Here is an 18,572-nt window from a genome sequence, read left to right on the forward strand (position 1 = left end):
CAAAGGTTCATGTCTAGAGCATTTCATTTAATCAAGGTTTTCCAGAAATTTAAACTACTTTTTGTTAAAATCCTAAGAGGAATAACACTAACATGCACATCACATGTGCAGAACCTATGTAAATGCAAAAATCCTTGGGGAGTCTTCTGGGGCATAATTTGTTTCTCCACTGTCATCTTGCCCTGGGCCCTCCCCACTACGCTCACCACCCAACAAATGCTGCCCAACCCTTACCCGCTCCTCTTTGGTGTAGAGTTGGAAACACTGGGATAAAGTGCAAGTTTGAGGCTGATAGTGACGCTCCCTTTGCAGCCGGACACTTTCTGCATCAGGGATATACTCATCTTCGGTATTTACAAACAAGCTGCGATCAGGGGAGAAAAAGCATGTATTAGAGTATGTCTTGGAAAACTGACACAAAATACAATTAACAGCTTCACAACGTGGCTGTAAATTCATAACCAAAAAGGTCAATATGTAAGAAAGTAAAAGTGGCAATCCAACTTTTCTATGTTCCAAAATGTCGTGAGACGTTCTCTATCTATAACGTTATTTTCAAGAAATAACTTGGAATTGTTTTTTCTGGGATTGGGCACAAACTGTACTGATTAATTCATATATTCTTGTCCTCTGTATCAAAGGGCATGCATTTGGCATAACTTGCTAGAGTTAATGGGTCCGTAATAAAAATCAAAGTAATTTGACCTACACAGTAGTTAATGAATATATAGCTTCTGTCTCATTAGCAGCAAATAAATGTTCTAAGGTTTGGGGATCCACAGATGACAGAATGTATAGGAGAGAAATAATAAATTACTTAAAGGATCAGCAACACACTTGGATACTTAGCTAAAGAAAACAGAGGTTTGTGTTTCAGCTAATTTGAAAGATCAAAGGTATGCTATTATAGTGATAATTAAGACAATGACTCTACAAACACTAAGTAAAAAAAATACTTACAAATCTTTTGTCTCTTTGTCCCATTCTACCACTAATTTCACATGAGCAGTGCCACCTGGTCCACAAGATTTTAGTGCCCTATACGATGGGGAAGGAAGTCATGTATTACTATCTAAATAAATGATTTTAATTAAATATACATCCTATCTGAAATCTGAAATCATAGTGTGATTGCTGAAAATCTTCACTATCGTTCCCCATCAGAAAAGGTTTCTGACCATTATAAACTCTTAATTAATAACTTGATTACAACTGGACTGAAAAATCCTTGAATTAAAATATTCAATATGGAAATAAAGATATTGGAAGAAATTTAGTACCACACTATAAGGTTATCCACAATAACTCTTAGATGTTATGATCTTTCCAATTTGTGTCCAATATCTCACCAAATCATAGAGACTGCACGGGACAACAGTCTCTCTGGGAACAAAGTCTGCTCCTGCATCTCTCCACCTGCCCCCATAGGCCATGCTTGGTCCCCGGACCGTGCCCACACCAATGAAAACTGTGCCTTCCTACAAGGCACCCCTCAAGTTTCACCTCACTTATTTCCCCTGGGCTCCTTGGCTCCTTCACCATCTCCTGAGATACTCAGCATTAACAGTCAGTATTACCCATCAAATAGTTTTAAAGTTTTGCAATGTTTTGGATCATTATCTAATCTATTAACTCTAATCTCTAAAACCAAACAGTGAGTTGCTTTCAAACAGAACCATGTTGTATACTTTTTTGGAATCCTGAAATGCAGGCACTACGATATTTGTTGAAAAAGTCATTATAATAAAAACAATAATGTGTTTTTATATTTATATGTATCCATATATGTATCGTGTGTCTATATACACATATCTCTGTTACTTTATTAATAACAGAAGTATGTAAAAGCACAGAGATAGCAGAAGGGAGAAGATAATTCTAAGGGGGAGAGGAGGGACAGTGTGAAGAGAGGCTCAAAGGGAATGAATTATCAACAGAGGAAACTACACGTGCAAAGGCACACATAAAACCATATTGTGCGTTCAAACAACCCTCAGTACTTTGATGCTGCTGAATGTTTAAGACAGTGGGGAGAAGAAAGAGGCCTGACAGAAGGGAAGTAGTCAGGGTTCAAACTGTGGAGAACTTCACATACTGTGGAAACTGGGCTTTATCTTTGAGGCCACGGGTTACCATTTAAGGATTTCAAGGAGGGAAGTGTTATGATTAGAATTCTACTTTGGAAAACTTTGATCTTGGTGAATATGAAAGTGCAATTCATCTGTGGTCCTGAGACCGATCAATTTACTTTCCTAACATCAGTGCTCTAGGCTTTCCTGATTCCAAAAAAGATCATAAAACATATGCTACTCAAATATGAATCAAAAGTAAAATAAGTGTTTACTTTCTAAGTGAGCCTGAAGGACCTACCACACTTATGTGGAAATTACATCAGACATCACTAGAAATTACACACAAACATATATGAAAGTCTAGAAGGTGATTTTTTTTTTTTTTTTTACCTTTCTACTGTTGGGTGGCACAGGGGCTGCTCCTCCTGGGGCAGCAAGTATGTTATTCCCACAACACTGACCACTCGCAAACTGAACGGACACACCTGCAACAAATGGCAAAGGCAAATCAGGCTGAGTTTCTCTTCGAGGGCATGTGGTTCACCGGGGCATTTCCAAAACAGATTAGAGGGAGAGCAAACTGTTCTGCAAAATGTTTCTCTACAACATTCTGTGAGGCTGTTGAGCCACTCTAATACACTTTAAATATGATTGCCCCAAATGCAATTTACATATCAAATAGGTTATGCAAGACAAGTAATATGTTACTTTAGCTGAACATTAATATAAGTTTTCCTCGGATACCTTAACAAATAAATCATAATTTTGAAAATACATAGATAGTCTACAAGATCTCTCCAAGCCGATCATGTGCTAAACTTTATTAGACAAACATTATAAAGGAACACCTGGCAGTGCATGGAAAACCGTGCAGTGGCCAGCTCCCTTCATAAAATGAGAGACAGTCCTCATTCTGGAAAACGTGAACACAGCAGATTTTACTACGCAGCTTTTCTCCAGGGCTCCCCAGCATTCCAGCTCAGTGTCTGGTCTTCCCTAAGGGCAAAGGTCTGAACTGCCAATCTCACTGTAATGCCTTTCTTCACTGGGTACACACATGGTATGCTGGAGTACCAAAAGGCTTACACACCTGAATGCCAACTGTGGGCCTCAAGAAATACTTCATCTTCTCCAAGATTTCCCTCTGCAGAAGGTCCCATGCTATTGTCTTCTCTAAGTGCAGCACAAAAGGTAGTCCAAATCTAACACACATAAATATTATAATCACCTTAAAAAGTATGACAATTCCTTTAATACTGTAACTCCTTATTCATGATCTCTTTAAATGGAATCACAATACAATTAGTTTTAGGACAGTTCTCAAAATTAAACAAACAGGAAATTTAATACTCTCATAAGTGGATGAAACAGTCAGAAGGGAAACTGAGATTTCTAAATGAAATTTAACAACTCATACACCAAAATGGCTTCTAACAGAGTATGGTGCCAGGTAATAAGATGACAGGATTAGTGGAGATGGGGAGGAAAGCAGGTGGGAGTGGACACGAGTCTAGCAAGCAGCATGGGTCAAGCATACAAGGGTTTAGGTGCCAGAGGAAAAGATAGGGCTGGAAGGTCTAGCAGGGAGGCAGCCACATCCTGGTGGCCTGACAACAAGGAAGGCACTGGCAAGCAAGTGACACTAAAAGTCAGCTCCTAGCCTAGGGGAGAAGTCACGTGGCCCCTGCCAGGTTTCCTATCCAGTGCTGAGCTCACAGGTGTTAGAGAATCAGAGGCGGAGCCATGGTTCTCAGCAGTGGCTGCAGGCTGAACTCAGCGAGGGAACTTTAAAACACAATGATTCCCGTCTTACCCCTAGGTTCTTCATGACATTTTTTTTTTCTTAGATTCCATATATATGTGTTGCATACGGTATCTGTTTTTCTTCCTTCTACTTCACTCTGTATGACAGACTCCAGGTCTATCCACCTCATTACAAATAACTCAGTTTCATTTCTTTTTATGGCTGAGTAATATTCCATTGTATATATGTGCCACATCTTCTTTATCCATTCATCTGTTGATGGACACTTAGGTTGCTTCCATGTCCTGGCTATTGTAAATAGAGCTGCAATGAACATTTTGGTACATGACTCTTTTTGAATTATGGTTTTCTCAGGGTATATGCCCAGTAGTGGGATTGCTGGGTCATAAAGACACAGACCTACTAGAGCATGGACTTGAGGATATGGGGAGGGGGAAGGGTAAACTGTGACGAAGTGAGAGAGTGGCATGGACATATATACACTACCAAAAGTAAAATAGATAGCTAGTGGGAAGCAGCCGCATAGCACAGCGAGATCAGCTCAGTGGTCTGTGACCACCTAGAGGGGTGGGATAGGGAGGGTGGGAGGGAGGGAGATGCAAGAGGGAAGAGATACGGGAACATATGTATATGTATAACTGATTCACTTTGTTATAAAGCAGAAACTAACACACCATTGTAAACCAATTATACTCCAATAAAGATGTTAAAAAAAGACACAAAAAAACCCACAATGATCCCCCTGAGATTCTGCTGCAATCCCTCTGGTCTGTGGCTGGAGCACTGAGGCTGTTTGAGGAGCTCCCCAGGTGATTCTAATATGCAGCCAATGTGGAAAAGCACTGGCCTAGCCTTAACTCTCACCCAAGCCCCAGCCATTCAGACCTACATGCTGTGCTCTGAATGCGTCTGACTCACACCCCCAACGTACAGCCAATTCCCTCAGTCTGGACTACCCTTCTCACTCTTCTTTTAAGCTATTTCCTACTCATCCACAGAAGGAGCCACTGGCACCCTGTTGATCTGTTCCCTGAGCTCTGCTGCACTACAAATATTGCCTGCTTATTCTGCTGCCTCCACCAACAGACTGTTACCTGACAGCAGGAACTGTGACCAACTTATCTTCCTAGCCCAAACAGCCAATGCCTAGACAATAGTAGATGCTGAATGAATGAATGAACAAGTGAATAAACAATCAGATAAACCCTGACTCAGGCCAAAGCAGGGGTGCTAAGGTCACCAAGAAACCCGCTCCTAACAAGTACCAGTTTACTCACAGTGGTACTCAAGAGTGAGCCTACCTTCCTAAAGACAACTGTGATGCGAAATAAGTTACAAGCACGATGTGTAAATCAGTAGCCATATTTTTCACATGACAATGTCCTCACTTTTAAGAGACTAGCATCATGAAAGGGATTTCATAAGTTCTTTATTTTATATAAATACGATGAGCTGCCTTTTCTTCTGTCTCTTAAACATGCCAAGCTCCTGCTAATCTCAGCAACTTTTTTTCTTTTTAATTTTCATTGGAGTATAGTTGATTTACAATGTTGTGTTAGTTTCAGGTGTACAGCAAAGTGAATCAGTTATACATATACATATATCCACTCTTTTTTAGATTCTTTCCCCACATAGGGGATTACAGAGTACTGAGTAGAATTGCCTGTGCTATACAAGTAGGTCCTCATTAGTTATCTATTTTATATATAGTAGTGTGTATTTGTCAATCCCAATCTCCCAATTTATCCCTTGCCCCCTTTCCCCTGGTAATATCCAGAGAAAACCATAATCCGAAAAGATACCTGCACCCCAATGTTCACAGCAGCACTATTTACAGGAATCAAGACGTGGAAGCACCCTAAACGTCCATCACCAGAGGACTGGATAAAGATGTGGTACATATATACAATGGAATATTACTCAGCCATAAGCTCAGCATCTTTGTACTCGATGTCCCCTCTTCACGGGATCCCTTCCCAAGAGGCTCACACAGCTCGCACCTTCCCACTCGGCTCAGCCCAGCTGCCGCGCCCTCAGGGAGGCCCCCCTCGCCTCCCTCTCTAATAGTTTTGCTAGAGCCCCCACCAGCACGTTCTATCACACCCGCGTGTTTTAACATCTTCAAAGTGACAACGACTGTCTGAAGTTAAATGTATTTACTTGTCTTTAGTGGCTCTGTCCTAACTAGAATGCAAGCTCCATGAGAACACACAGATCCTGCTGTATCCCTAGTGTTCAGAATAGTGGCCAACACACTGTAAACACTAAAGTACCTGCTAATGAACATCATAAATATACAAATTAACACATTTTGCTTTTATGTTATTTACCATTCTTAAATAAGAAACTTATTTCAAAGCAACATTTTAAAAAGTTAATATAAATGCTACTCTGACACATATTAGAAACACAGTATCCTTCCTCCCTGAAACACATCCATATCTTATTACTCAAGTTACATTACTACTGTGATAAAGTTACTTTAAAAGTAACTCCCATACAGAAACTAACATAACATTGTAAAGCAAGTATACTCCAATAAAGATGTTTAAAAAAAAAAAGTAACTCCCATAAATTCTTACAGAGGGAAGCAGATTTGAGAGAGATTTCTAACTCCCAAATGTCTGACTACACGCAGCTGAATGAATACTGGTGCCATTTGCCAAGCCAGGAAATACTGGAGGGTCAGGTTTATAGGGAAACACAATGAGTTCAGTTTGGAACACAAGACCAAGGTGCACGTGCCATCCAAGTAGATTTGTTAAGAATTAATAGAAGAAAAAATGCTGTAAAGAAAGTAGCTGGATATAGGTCTATAGGTCTAGAGACCCAGGAGGATCTTGAGCTGAAAATATACAAGAGAAATGTGCCTTTAAAAACTACATGAGCTTGAGAGCCATTCTAACTCAGATCTTATCATCCTAATTTTATCTTCTCCCCCTCCCAACCCCTCAAATCAGGTCAATTTACACACATGCTCTTTCTAAATATCAGAATCAACAATTAACTACGAAAAGTAAGGATTTTTTTTATCCCTACTTTTCAAAACATTTGAAAATATTAGACTTTTAAAATCTCAATATTTATTGGAAAATAAGTTGGTCTTCACCTTTTCCCTTGCTGCCCAGTGCAGGCTCGGTTACACACTAACAGAACAATCTTGTCGCTTCCTGCTCTCGCGGGGGTTAAGTCCGCTCTCCCCTGCTTTGCTGCTGCTTGTGTAGAAGAAGACAGTCTATAATGATCCAAGCCAAATTTCAAGTGGTTTAGGTTGTTGTTTAAGTGGATTCCTAAAACAAAATGAAAACTTACTTTATCTCTTCAAAATTTTTTCTTCTTTCATTACAAAAAATTTACCCATTAGAGAAATGAAGAAGTTGTCATTATGTTATTTAAGCTGCAATTGAAAAAAGGAACAAATGACCTACTTTGAGATTACTCATCTAGTCCTAAGAAAATTTTTTGCATCCATTATTTCATTTAAACTCGCCTTACCTACCTACTACCTTAAAAACTGAAAATTAAAACTCTTCACTTCAATGAATATTAGTTTTAGAATGGCAAGTTTGCAGAGATGACCCACCAAGATAAACTTAAAGTGAGACCATACAACCAACAACCAAATAAAAAAATTTTAATAAAAAATAAAGACTAGTACATGTAGAATGATCTTCAATATTCCAACAGCAGCTTCTTTTCCCCACTTTAGACCCAGACTTGTAAGAAACTCACAGCCATTACGGAACTTTAATACAATCAACTAGCCTGGATCGACCTATAATAAAGTGAACAAAAATATATGTTTGACAGGCACAGTGCTGGTTGCTAAAAACCAGGTGTTCAGACGTGCCCCAAAGCAGAGCTATCTGTCAATCAGAGGTACTTAGCAATTCAGCACCTAGCACAAGGTCCTGCACTTAGTAGGAACTCAATAAATACTTGACTAAATAATTGCTCATTTCTTTAATCCTTTGGAAGTATAGTCTAAGGAAATGATACCCCAAACTGGAGAACAGAAGAAGCCCTCCACCACTACCACACCAAAGAAATAATAACAATATCACCAGGAGAATAAAATAAAAGGTGATTTACACAAAAGTATCCATAGCAAAACTTCAGCAATAACCTAAATATCCAGCAACAGGAGATCTGTTGAACCTATTAACATACAGAGTTAATACTAAAATAAATTCCAGATTAATTAGAGTTTAGAAACAAGAACATAGAAACTAGAAATAAGGAAGAACTGAATCTTCTCCAAGCTATTAGAGGGAAGAAAACTTTTTAAGCTTAAATACCATAGAGAAATCACAAAAGAGCAGCAGATTTCACTTCACAACCATTTTAAACTTTGATGTGAGAAAAATAAATAGAAGTCTGAATTTGAGACAATTAAAGGCTCATTTCCCAGGTTCTTGGCAGAAGTAAGGCTGGGAAGACCAGTTCCACCAAAAGTGACCAGGATTCCCAGTGAGATGAGAGGAAACCACTCAACTGCTCAGAAATCAAGCTCCGCATTCATAGTCCAGGCCCATCACTACCAACTGTGTGACCTGGGCCCGTGACCTAACCTCTCTAAGTCTCAGCTCCCTCACCGGTGAACTGGGGAAGACAGTAGCCTCATATGCACGAACAAAAGAGCGATGAGGCCTTTGTAAAGAACAGAGGCTTAAGCATATTCACTAAGTGATATATTCTTCCAACAAAGGCACTCTCTGGCTAGAGCATATAACCTTGGACCTCACCAAATTCATTTATAAATAGAAACTTAATGTTAACCATAAGCAATTGGGGTATGAAGGGGGATTGGGGGAAATTTTCAGTTAAACAAACGTTAACTGGGCTCTCTCTGTGTATTACGAAGTACACTAAACTGCTAGGTACAGAAAGATAAAGCAAAATGTAGTCCCAACTGCAGAGAGCTTAGAGAAGAAAACAGAGCATTTCCATACAACATGCTAGGGTCAGAGATTAGCAGAAGCTACACTGGAACACAGGAGAGCAGAAGTCAGTCAGCCAGTCTGGGGTGGGGGAAGTGAGGAAAGGTTTTCTGGACAAGGTGCTGATTGGCTATTTTTTTACTATAATGCAACTAAAATTAGAAAACAATTTAAACAAACAAAAGCACATGCCTGAAAACACAACAACTAGAAAATAAACAAAAAAGCTCCCAAGTCAAAGAATGACAATGAAATAAGACTCAAAAAAATAATAATGTAAATATGAGTAGACCAGAGAAAACTGAATCCTAAGCTGGCAGTGCAGAAAGCCGACCAACCCAAAATACAGAATTACCAAAGGTTCAGGGCTTCCCTGGTGGCGCAGTGGTTGAGAGTCCGCCTGCCAATGCAGGGGACACGGGTTTGTGCCCCAGTCCGGGAAGATCCCACATGCCGCGGAGCGGCTGGGCCCGTGAGCCATGGCCGCTGAGCCTGCGCATCCGGAGCCTGTGCTCCGCAACGGGAGAGGCCACAACAGTGAGAGGCTCACATACCACAAAAAAAAAAAAAAAAAAAAGAATTACCAAAGGTTCAGAGACTAGAGGCACCAGAGACCTCTAGAAGTAGAGGTGAAGGAAAAGAGGAACTAAAATAAGAACTTTCAACAGGGGTACCAAGGCCATTCAATGAGGAAAGAAAAATCTCTTCAACAATGGTGCTGGGACTACTGAATACTCACATGCAAAAGAATGGAGCTGAACTCCTACTTCACACCACATACAAAGATTAACTCAAAATGAATCAAAGACCCAAGTGTAAGAGCTAAAACTATAAAACTCTTAGAAGAAAACACAGGTAAACCTCATGGCCTTGGATTTGGTGATGGATTCTTGGATATGACTTCATCAAAATTAAGAACTTTTGTGCATCAAAAAACACTACCAAGGAAGTAAAAAGATAGCCCATAGAATGAGAGAAAATATTTGCAAGCCATATATCTGATACAGGTCTCGTATTCAGCAGATATAAAGAACTCTTACAACTCAAAACCAAAAAGACAAGCAACACAATTTTAAAGTAGGGAAAGGACTTGAATAGACATTTCTCTAAAGAAGATATACAAATGGCCAAAAACCACATGAAAAGATGATCAACATCATCTGTCATTAGGAAAATGCAAATAAAAATCACAATGACATACCACTTCACACTCACTAGGATGGCTATAATCAAAAAGACAGAAAATAACAAACACTGGCAAGAATGTGGAGAAATTGTAACCCTCATATATTGTTGTGGGAATGAAAAATGATGCAGTTGTTATGGAAAACAGTCTGGCAACTCCTCAGAAAGTTAAACATAGAATTACCATATGACCCAACACTTCCACTCCTAGGTAAATACCTACAAAGGAAATGAAAATAGGTATTCAAACAAATACTTGTACGTGAATGGTCATAGCAGCAGTATTTCATAATAGCCAAAAGGTGGAAACAACTCAAATGTCCATCAACAGATGAATGGATAAACAAAATGTGGTATATACATATAATGGAATAATACTCAGCCATAAAAAGGAATGAAGGACTGATATATGCTACAATGTGGATGAACCTTGAAACACTATGCTAAGTCAAAGAAACAAGTCACAAAAGGCCACATATTATATGATTCCATTCATATGAAAGTCTAGACTAGGGAAATCTATAGAGACAGAAAGTAGAATAATGACTGCTTAGGACTGGGTGGGATGGGGAGATTGGGAGATTGGGAGGTGTCCTTAGGGGAGACAAAGTAGGAGCTAATGAGACGGGAGCTGGAGAAATGAATTTTTAGCAAAGCAAACAGTAGGGAAAGTATAAAAGCATGTGGCATGTTCCAGAAATAAAGAGTAACTTGGATAGGGTACATGGGGAAGAAAATGGAATATACTAGAGAGGCTGGAAAAAAGGCAAAGACTAAATCATGAGGGGCCATGCATTCTTCCCAGGTATTCAGATTTAATCGCAGACAAAAGGGAAGTACTGGTAAATCAATAAGCACGTAACGTGGTCAGAACTGTATGTCAGAATAAGTCTGGTGGTGCTGTGAAGAGATAACTGAACGGGAGAAAGCCCAGGGGTAAAGAAGTTACTAGAAAAGCCCAGTTGAGACTGGTCTGCACTGTGTCAGTCGCAGTAGAATGCAGAGGAAAACTTCAGTGTTTGATCAGTTGTGAATTTAAGTCAAAATCTGAGGGAGAAGTGTTTGGGTCCAGTTTGGGTGAAGAGAAGGATGGTGATGCCGTATTTCACAGAAGGAACGCAAGAGGAACTAAGAAAGAAACGCTCAGTGTAAGATACCTGTAGGGACTATAAATAGAGATTCCAGTGGACAGCTGGAAGTCAGGGAATGGAACCAGAAGAAAAGTGGGGGCTAGTGGAGAGTTTAGCTCTAAAAATCACCAGTAGAAAATACTGGTAAGACTGGGTAGAGCAGCGGTTCTCAAACTTTCACATGCATCAGAATCACCTGTTAAAAACAGATTGCTGGGCTCTGCCCCCAGCGTTTCTGTTCAGCAGGTCTGGAGCGGCACCTAAGAATTTGCATTTCTAATCAGTTCCCAGGAGACATTTATGTTTTGACAACCACTGGAGTAGAGCAAAAAGAATAGAAGCCCTAGGATCTTGAAGAACACTAAGGCCAGGAACAAAGTTTTTCCCAAGAACTGCCTTCTGCCAGGGAAATATGTTACCTAAAATTTACACCATCATAAAAAGATGTGCTATGTGTATTTTACCACAATTTTAAAAAATTATACCATCATATAATAATCTAAGAGGGTAGACATTTGTTAGACCTGCAAACCCAGGTGGTATTATGGAAACAGACACTCATTTACCTCTTTGACTGAGAATTCCTTCAGGCCTAAATATTTCTGGAGTCTCAAAGGCAAAAATGCAGTCGCTTTCATGGACTGTTTCCAGGTCGTCTGTGTCACAAAAGGAACGATGGAACCCATCATAGTACATTTCTGTTAACACAATCTAAAAATGGGAAAAATATAAATAGTTGGATAACTGGAAAGTCAATATGAATTGATCTCCCAATTCAGCTGTGAACGTCTGCAGACCAGCAGGACTGCAGTGATCTGAGGGCTTGGAAACACCTCATCAAGCCAATGTGATTTGCCTTTAATAAGAGAGTCTTGGAAGCACAATATCTTCTATGATTGTATAACAACATACTCTGATTTCAGAGTGCTGTGGCACTAAATCCAGAGTTTCCTCTAAGTTTTGGTGAAGAGACTCAGCAGATACAAAGTCTAAGGCCCTTCTTTCACAGCGGGAAGAAACTAAAGAGAGATGGAGTGACTTGCCTAAGGTTATACAACTACTCAGCCTCGTAGCGAGGATAGAGTCCACATCTGACTCCGAGACTTTCTCCTACTATTAAATTTTCTTCTTTTCAGATTAAAAAATGTCAAGTAATCATGGACATTTGTATTGGAAAAAAATGAAATCAACTCAAATGTCCAACAATAGGAACTAGTTAACTATACTATAGTTCTACTGGAATTATAAAGCGCTTCCAAAGAATGAGCTGCATATATTTGCACTAACATGGAAAGATCTCCTAAGTAAATATTAAAAGTAGGGAAAGAAAAATGTGAGTACACGGTTCCATTTTCATAAAATATTAATATAGTACATGCACAGGAAAAAATATGAATGAATATACAACACAGTATTAAAGTTAGTAACCCTTAGTTCTTAAGATACTTAGTACAAGATACTTTCACTTCTAAGTTAAGTTTCTGAAATGGTTGAGTATTTTATAATGAAAGAAAAACAAAAGATGGGGAAAAAGACAATGGAGACCTTTAGAGACCTCATTACATGCTCAGCAGCACCCTCTAGTGAAAAAGCACTGGACTGAGCTTGAAGAAGTTCCAATTCTGGCCTGCCACCAACCAGCCCTGTGATCTTGAACAAGTCACATGGTTTCTCTGGGCCTCCTTCAAATGAGGGGGTTGGACTGGACCCCTAAGGTGCCCTCTATTATCACAAACATACTATGAGTTGATGAGGTGAAAGGAGCTTGGTGGCATATTCTACAAACAGTCCAAGAAAAATATTCCTGGCCCTTTTTTCTTCTAATGATTTTAATGACTGTATTGTTTTCCTGAAGGTGAACATGCAAGTATAATTCACTTTCTCCAGCAAGCTGAGGTCAAAAACAAACTTGTAATTACATCACTCATTTAAACAATGCAAAAAGAGCCAGACAGCACTGGAAGATTTAAAGATACAGACAGATCTGCCTCGGACACACACCTAAGCCTCCCTCTTTGTCTTTTCCCTCATCTTGAATTTTAAATCAATCAATCAATCAATCAATGAGCACCTCAAAGTAAGGAAAAATGTGAACATTTTATCAATCTGCCAGTACTTGGCCTATGAAAATATGAGATATTTGCTATAACAGGGCAACACTGCTGGTTGTTTTTGTTTTACTGTGGTAACTTCTCAAATGAGGTCACAGGAGGCCAAAGTACAAAACACCTTTATTAGTCACATGATTACAGAGCAGCTTCCAGAAGTTATCTAGGGAAAGCTATTCAGCCATGGAATCATCTTTCCTTGGTAAATTTTAAATAGGGAATTTTTTTCCACATAAAACCCCAACAGTGAATTGAGTAAAAGAGTATGCAAAAGTATGTCAAGTCACAAACAGGCCAAAATTATTTTCGGTCAGTATAACTACTTATCAAAAATTTACCCAAAAAAGAAAGGGAGGAGGTACAACTTTCCTTTCTCTTATCTAAACAAGGTAAGAGACTCTAGCCTAGCTTTAATCAGAAAATAAACCAAACTGAGCACCTATATGTACTCCACTAGAAATAGGCCCATTCTTATCACCATAATGGGAAGGGATTTTCAAGAGCCACTGGATGAGTTTTCTAAGCCTCTCTGACCTTCAAATACCACAGGATGCTCTTCCTATTGCCCACATGAGCATCCACAGAATGATTTAAGAAGGGTTAACTAATTATACTTTATAAACAAATCTGAAAGAAGGTCTTGGTGTAAAGTCATAGCTTTTCCTTTTAAATATATATATACAATTAAATGAAGCATGAGAACTTTTTGTGTATATTTTTCTCCTTTGGATCCTGATTTTTTATTTTTCCCTCAACACTAGAAACAACTGGTTTTAAATTTCTCTCCAACCATGTTTGGCTGAGAACTGTTAAAAAATTCCAGAAGAAAAGAAAGCAACACTTTTGTGGCTCGTGTGTAATCGGTCTTAGCAAGCTTATTACCTGATCAGTGGGGATCTTTGTTTCCATAGACACTGCTTCCCGAAGTCTGGCGACAGTCCCAGACAGAGGCACGGCCACACCAATCCGCATGCAGTGAGAACATTTCCCTTGATACACTACAGTGACATATAGAGGCCTGTACAGATCAAAGTCAGATATTCTTATTAGTCACTTACTTCAACTAAAATATAGAAGCAGAACAACCCTGATCTGGAATCAACAAAACTAAAGTTAACCCACACCTTTAGTTGGACCTAAGTAGAACTATCAAACAACAATCAAGAACTCTTTGGAAAAGGCAATACAGCATAATAATAAAGGCAACACAACAAAAATACAGCATATCAATACTTGGTTCTGTGCTTTGTATTTTCTTTATAACAGCGTAACTCCTAGAAATTTCGAGGAACAGTTCAAATAAAGCAGCTAATTAAAAGTGGAACGCAAGGTCTCTAGAGGCTCTAGAAGGCATTCAACAACCTTCTCCGGCCCCCATACTATAGGTGGATGACCTATAGGCGGAACAGACTACAATCAGACCAACCAAAAGACTTGCTTGCCCCATGCACCTGCTCACCCTGCAAACTCAGACAGGCATTTATAAATTTCTGTAAGGCCTTAACAATGCCTGTATTCAATTTATCACCAATCCTATTACTTGTTTAAATATGCAAGAAGCCCCAACAGGAGCCTACAGAGGAAAAGGAACATATAGGAATATAGTCTTAATTTTATTTAACTCTGTTCTTACCTTGTGTGGGGTAGTGGAATTGGCAAAGAAATGCAGAGGAAAGGATCAAAAGTGTTGCTCTGCTTCTGGCAATGAGGACATGTCAAAGAAGATCTGCAAAAATACAAATGTAAGAGACTCACATTATGATCACCTAGAACTACATAAGCACACAACATAAGGGAAATTTTAATTTGCTTGTACCTGTACTGGGCTTGAAAAAGTTCTTGTACGAAAGTGCTGCAGACAGGAAAAGATGGTCCCTCAGGCATCATATCCGTCTCTGATGGTGGCTAAAAAAAAAATAAAGTAAAATTTCACAGATTAAAAGTGCCAGTTCTTGATTAAAGATGAGCCTAAAAATGTCACAGATGTCCTTGACCTCCTTTACAAGATCTGCATCAGATCCAGATGTTTCAGGGAAAGACATCTGCTAAAGGAACCAGAACACAGATGCCAGGGCGTGGGTCACATGGAATCATCGCCGCACAGGCTCTCCCAGACACAGTGCTTATCCGTCTCTCCACTCCATCCAGGCAGTTGGTCAGTCCTTCCCCAGAGTGCTCCAATCCCCCTCCAACTCTCAAAGGGCCCCCTCCAACCTCTTCCAGGAAATAATCCCAACTATTCAAAAGTACCAATTCCTCCCCTGCCTAAAGAGAGTTTTTTGTCTGGCACCTATTACCTCTGCTGCTTATTTGGGCCTAATCATTCTACTTCACATTTTACTTAACCTTTTCATGTCCCTCCGCCTCACAGTTACTGAGCACCAGCTACCACGTGCAGAAAGCAATGCAAAGGGCATTAAGACACAAAGATAATAAGACACAGTGCCTGACCTTGAGTACGTCTCAATCTGGTGGGAAAGTCAGCTGCAAGCATATAGTCATATGATAGTACAGAATGTTCAGGCACAAAGGACCTTGAATCAGAATACTTTAACAACTTACCAAAACTAGAAATTTAAAACTTGAGGTATATACAATGTTCACTGCAGCACTATTTACAATCGCCAGGACATGGAAGCAACCTAAATGTCCATCGACTGTATTCAATTTATCACCAATCCTATTACTTGTTTAAATATGCAAGAAGCCCCAACAGGAGCCTACAGAGGAAAAGGAACATATAGGAATATAGTCTTAATTTTATTTAACTCTGTTCTTACCTTGTGTGGGGTAGTGGAATTGGCAAAGAAATGCAGAGGAAAGGATCAAAAGTGTTGCTCTGCTTCTGGCAATGAGGACAAGTCAAAGAAGATCTGCAAAAATACAAATGTAAGAGACTCACATTATGATCACCTAGAACTACATAAGCACACAACATAAGGGAAATTTTAATTTGCTTGTACCTGTACTGGGCTTGAAAAAGTTCTTGTACGAAAGTGCTGCAGACAGGAAAAGATGGTCCCTCAGGCATCATATCCGTCTCTGATGGTGGCTAAAAAAAAAATAAAGTAAAATTTCACAGATTAAAAGTGCCAGTTCTTGATTAAAGATGAGCCTAAAAATGTCACAGATGTCCTTGACCTCCTTTACAAGATCTGCATCAGATCCAGATGTTTCAGGGAAAGACATCTGCTAAAGGAACCAGAACACAGATGCCAGGGCGTGGGTCACATGGAATCATCGCCGCACAGGCTCTCCCAGACACAGTGCTTATCCGTCTCTCCACTCCATCCAGGCAGTTGGTCAGTCCTTCCCCAGAGTGCTCCAATCCCCCTCCAACTCTCAAAGGGCCCCCTCCAACCTCTTCCAGGAAATAATCCCAACTATTCAAAAGTACCAATTCCTCCCCTGCCTAAAGAGAGTTTTTTGTCTGGCACCTATTACCTCTGCTGCTTATTTGGGCCTAATCATTCTACTTCACATTTTACTTAACCTTTTCATGTCCCTCCGCCTCACAGTTACTGAGCACCAGCTACCACGTGCAGAAAGCAATGCAAAGGGCATTAAGACACAAAGATAATAAGACACAGTGCCTGACCTTGAGTACGTCTCAATCTGGTGGGAAAGTCAGCTGCAAGCATATAGTCATATGATAGTACAGAATGTTCAGGCACAAAGGACCTTGAATCAGAATACTTTAACAACTTACCAAAACTAGAAATTTAAAACTTGAGGTATATACAATGTTCACTGCAGCACTATTTACAATCGCCAGGACATGGAAGCAACCTAAATGTCCATCGACAGATGAATGGATACAGAAGATGTGGCACATATATACAATGGAATATTACTCAGCCATAAAAAGGAACAAAATTGAGTTATTTGTAAGGAGGTGGATGGACCTAGAGTCTGTCATACAGAGTGAAGTAAGTCAGAAAGAGAAAAACAAATACCGTATGCTAACGCATATATATGGAATCTAAAAAAGCGGTACTGATGAACCTAGTGGCAGGGCAGGAATAAAGATGTAGATGTAGAGAAAGGACTTGAGGGCATGGGGGGGAAGGGGAAGCTGGGACGAAGTGAGAGAGTAGCACTGACATATATACACTACCAAACGTAAAATGGATGGCTAGTGGGAAGCTGCTGCATAGCAAAGGGAGATCAACTCGATGTTTTGTGACATCCTAGAGGGGTGGGATAGGGAGGGTGGGAGGGAGGCTCAAGAAGGAGCGGATATGGGGATATATGTATACGTATAGCTGATTCACTTTGTTGTACAGCAGAAACTAACACAACATTGCAAAGCAATTATACTCCAATAAAGATATAAAAAAATAATAATTAAAAAAATAAAATTTGAGGTACAGAAAAGAATTATCAAAAATTTTTAAAGCTGTGAGAGGAGAACACCTATTTCCATTATATAAATCATGTTACCCATCATACTAAGATTACATAAATAAAAATTGAGAATGAATCACTGTTTCTCAGTAAGTATATTCTAAGGGTTCAGTTCCTACACTCAAATCTAATCCTAACAACACAGACATCAATACATTTCCTTTTTGATTGTGTATTCACATTCCAATGGTCTACAGACTATGTCTCATTGGAATAGAAAGCAAATTTCTGCTTTAAAAACAGTTTAGTGAGATGGTATCCCTTAATGTCAGTCTAAAGCTAGTCATACATGCAAATGTGTCCCCTCTCATGAGAGTGTAAGCTCCTATCTGACACTCTGCCAGCACAGTGGTAAACAGGGGAAATAGTCTCTAAGTATCCATGAATTTTATACTCACCCAGAGCTTAGTCAATTTCACTATATTAACTAACTGCAAACTGCAACAACTCCTCAGAGGAGGTTTGGAAGAAGATCTACACTCACTCCTCACTAGGTTCACCGGTGGCCTGTGCTGCAGCCACTCAAGGCTCCCTGACTGCCCTGAGGGCACGCCCTTACCTTCAGAGGAGGCTGGCCACTCTGCTTCACAGCATGATTGAGGTCTTCATGAACTCGGTCCAAAAGCCACAGCAGAAACTCCTGGGCGTCATGCTGGGAATTTCCCCGATATTGCAGTGCATTCTTTGACACAATACTCTACACAGGTAAATAAATCAGCATGAATAGTTGTGAGTTCCTGGCTTTAAACATAAACTAGTCATAATCCCAAAGAGGAACGCAAGATCTCAAGGGTGTTAGAGAGTACTTCCTGGAAAGACAGCAAATATGAAAACAGATGCTCAATGTAAAAACCTCACCCATGTACCAAAAACTTTTTTTTTTTTTTTTTTTTTTTTTTTTTGCGGTATGCGGGCCTCTCACTGTTGTGGCCTCTCCCGTTGCGGAGCACAGGCTCCGGCCGCGC

At 39.7% G+C, this 18,572-nt stretch overlaps 1 protein-coding gene across 4 annotated transcripts in view; it reads right to left on the minus strand.

Moving 5' to 3' along the window:
* The window catches only part of USP31 (ubiquitin specific peptidase 31), a 76,413-nt gene that overhangs the window by 22,205 nt on the left and 35,636 nt on the right, over positions 1 to 18,572 (minus strand). For 3 of the 4 annotated variants that reach the window (XR_008619135.1, XM_055089954.1, XM_024123393.2), the window contains exons 1-9: positions 15,017 to 15,101; positions 14,834 to 14,926; positions 14,083 to 14,218; positions 11,659 to 11,803; positions 6,947 to 7,127; positions 3,163 to 3,274; positions 2,463 to 2,557; positions 961 to 1,038; positions 235 to 364 (exon numbers count right to left, since the gene is read on the minus strand). Coding sequence is in view for 3 of the 4 variants with exons in the window: in XM_055089954.1 (XP_054945929.1) it covers positions 235 to 364; positions 961 to 1,038; positions 2,463 to 2,557; positions 3,163 to 3,274; positions 6,947 to 7,127; positions 11,659 to 11,803; positions 14,083 to 14,218; positions 14,834 to 14,926; positions 15,017 to 15,087 (1,041 nt within the window). In the remaining variant the exon portion in view is untranslated. Of the gene's footprint in view, positions 1 to 234; positions 365 to 960; positions 1,039 to 2,462; positions 2,558 to 3,162; positions 3,275 to 6,946; positions 7,128 to 11,658; positions 11,804 to 14,082; positions 14,219 to 14,833; positions 14,927 to 15,016; positions 15,102 to 15,980; positions 16,074 to 16,163; positions 16,253 to 18,166; positions 18,305 to 18,572 lie in introns of those variants that run through there. The other variant, XM_024123392.2, reaches the window with a different exon arrangement.

This window comes from Physeter macrocephalus, chromosome 14, assembly GCF_002837175.3.
Source record: "Physeter macrocephalus isolate SW-GA chromosome 14, ASM283717v5, whole genome shotgun sequence".
Lineage (NCBI taxonomy): Eukaryota > Metazoa > Chordata > Mammalia > Artiodactyla > Physeteridae > Physeter > Physeter macrocephalus.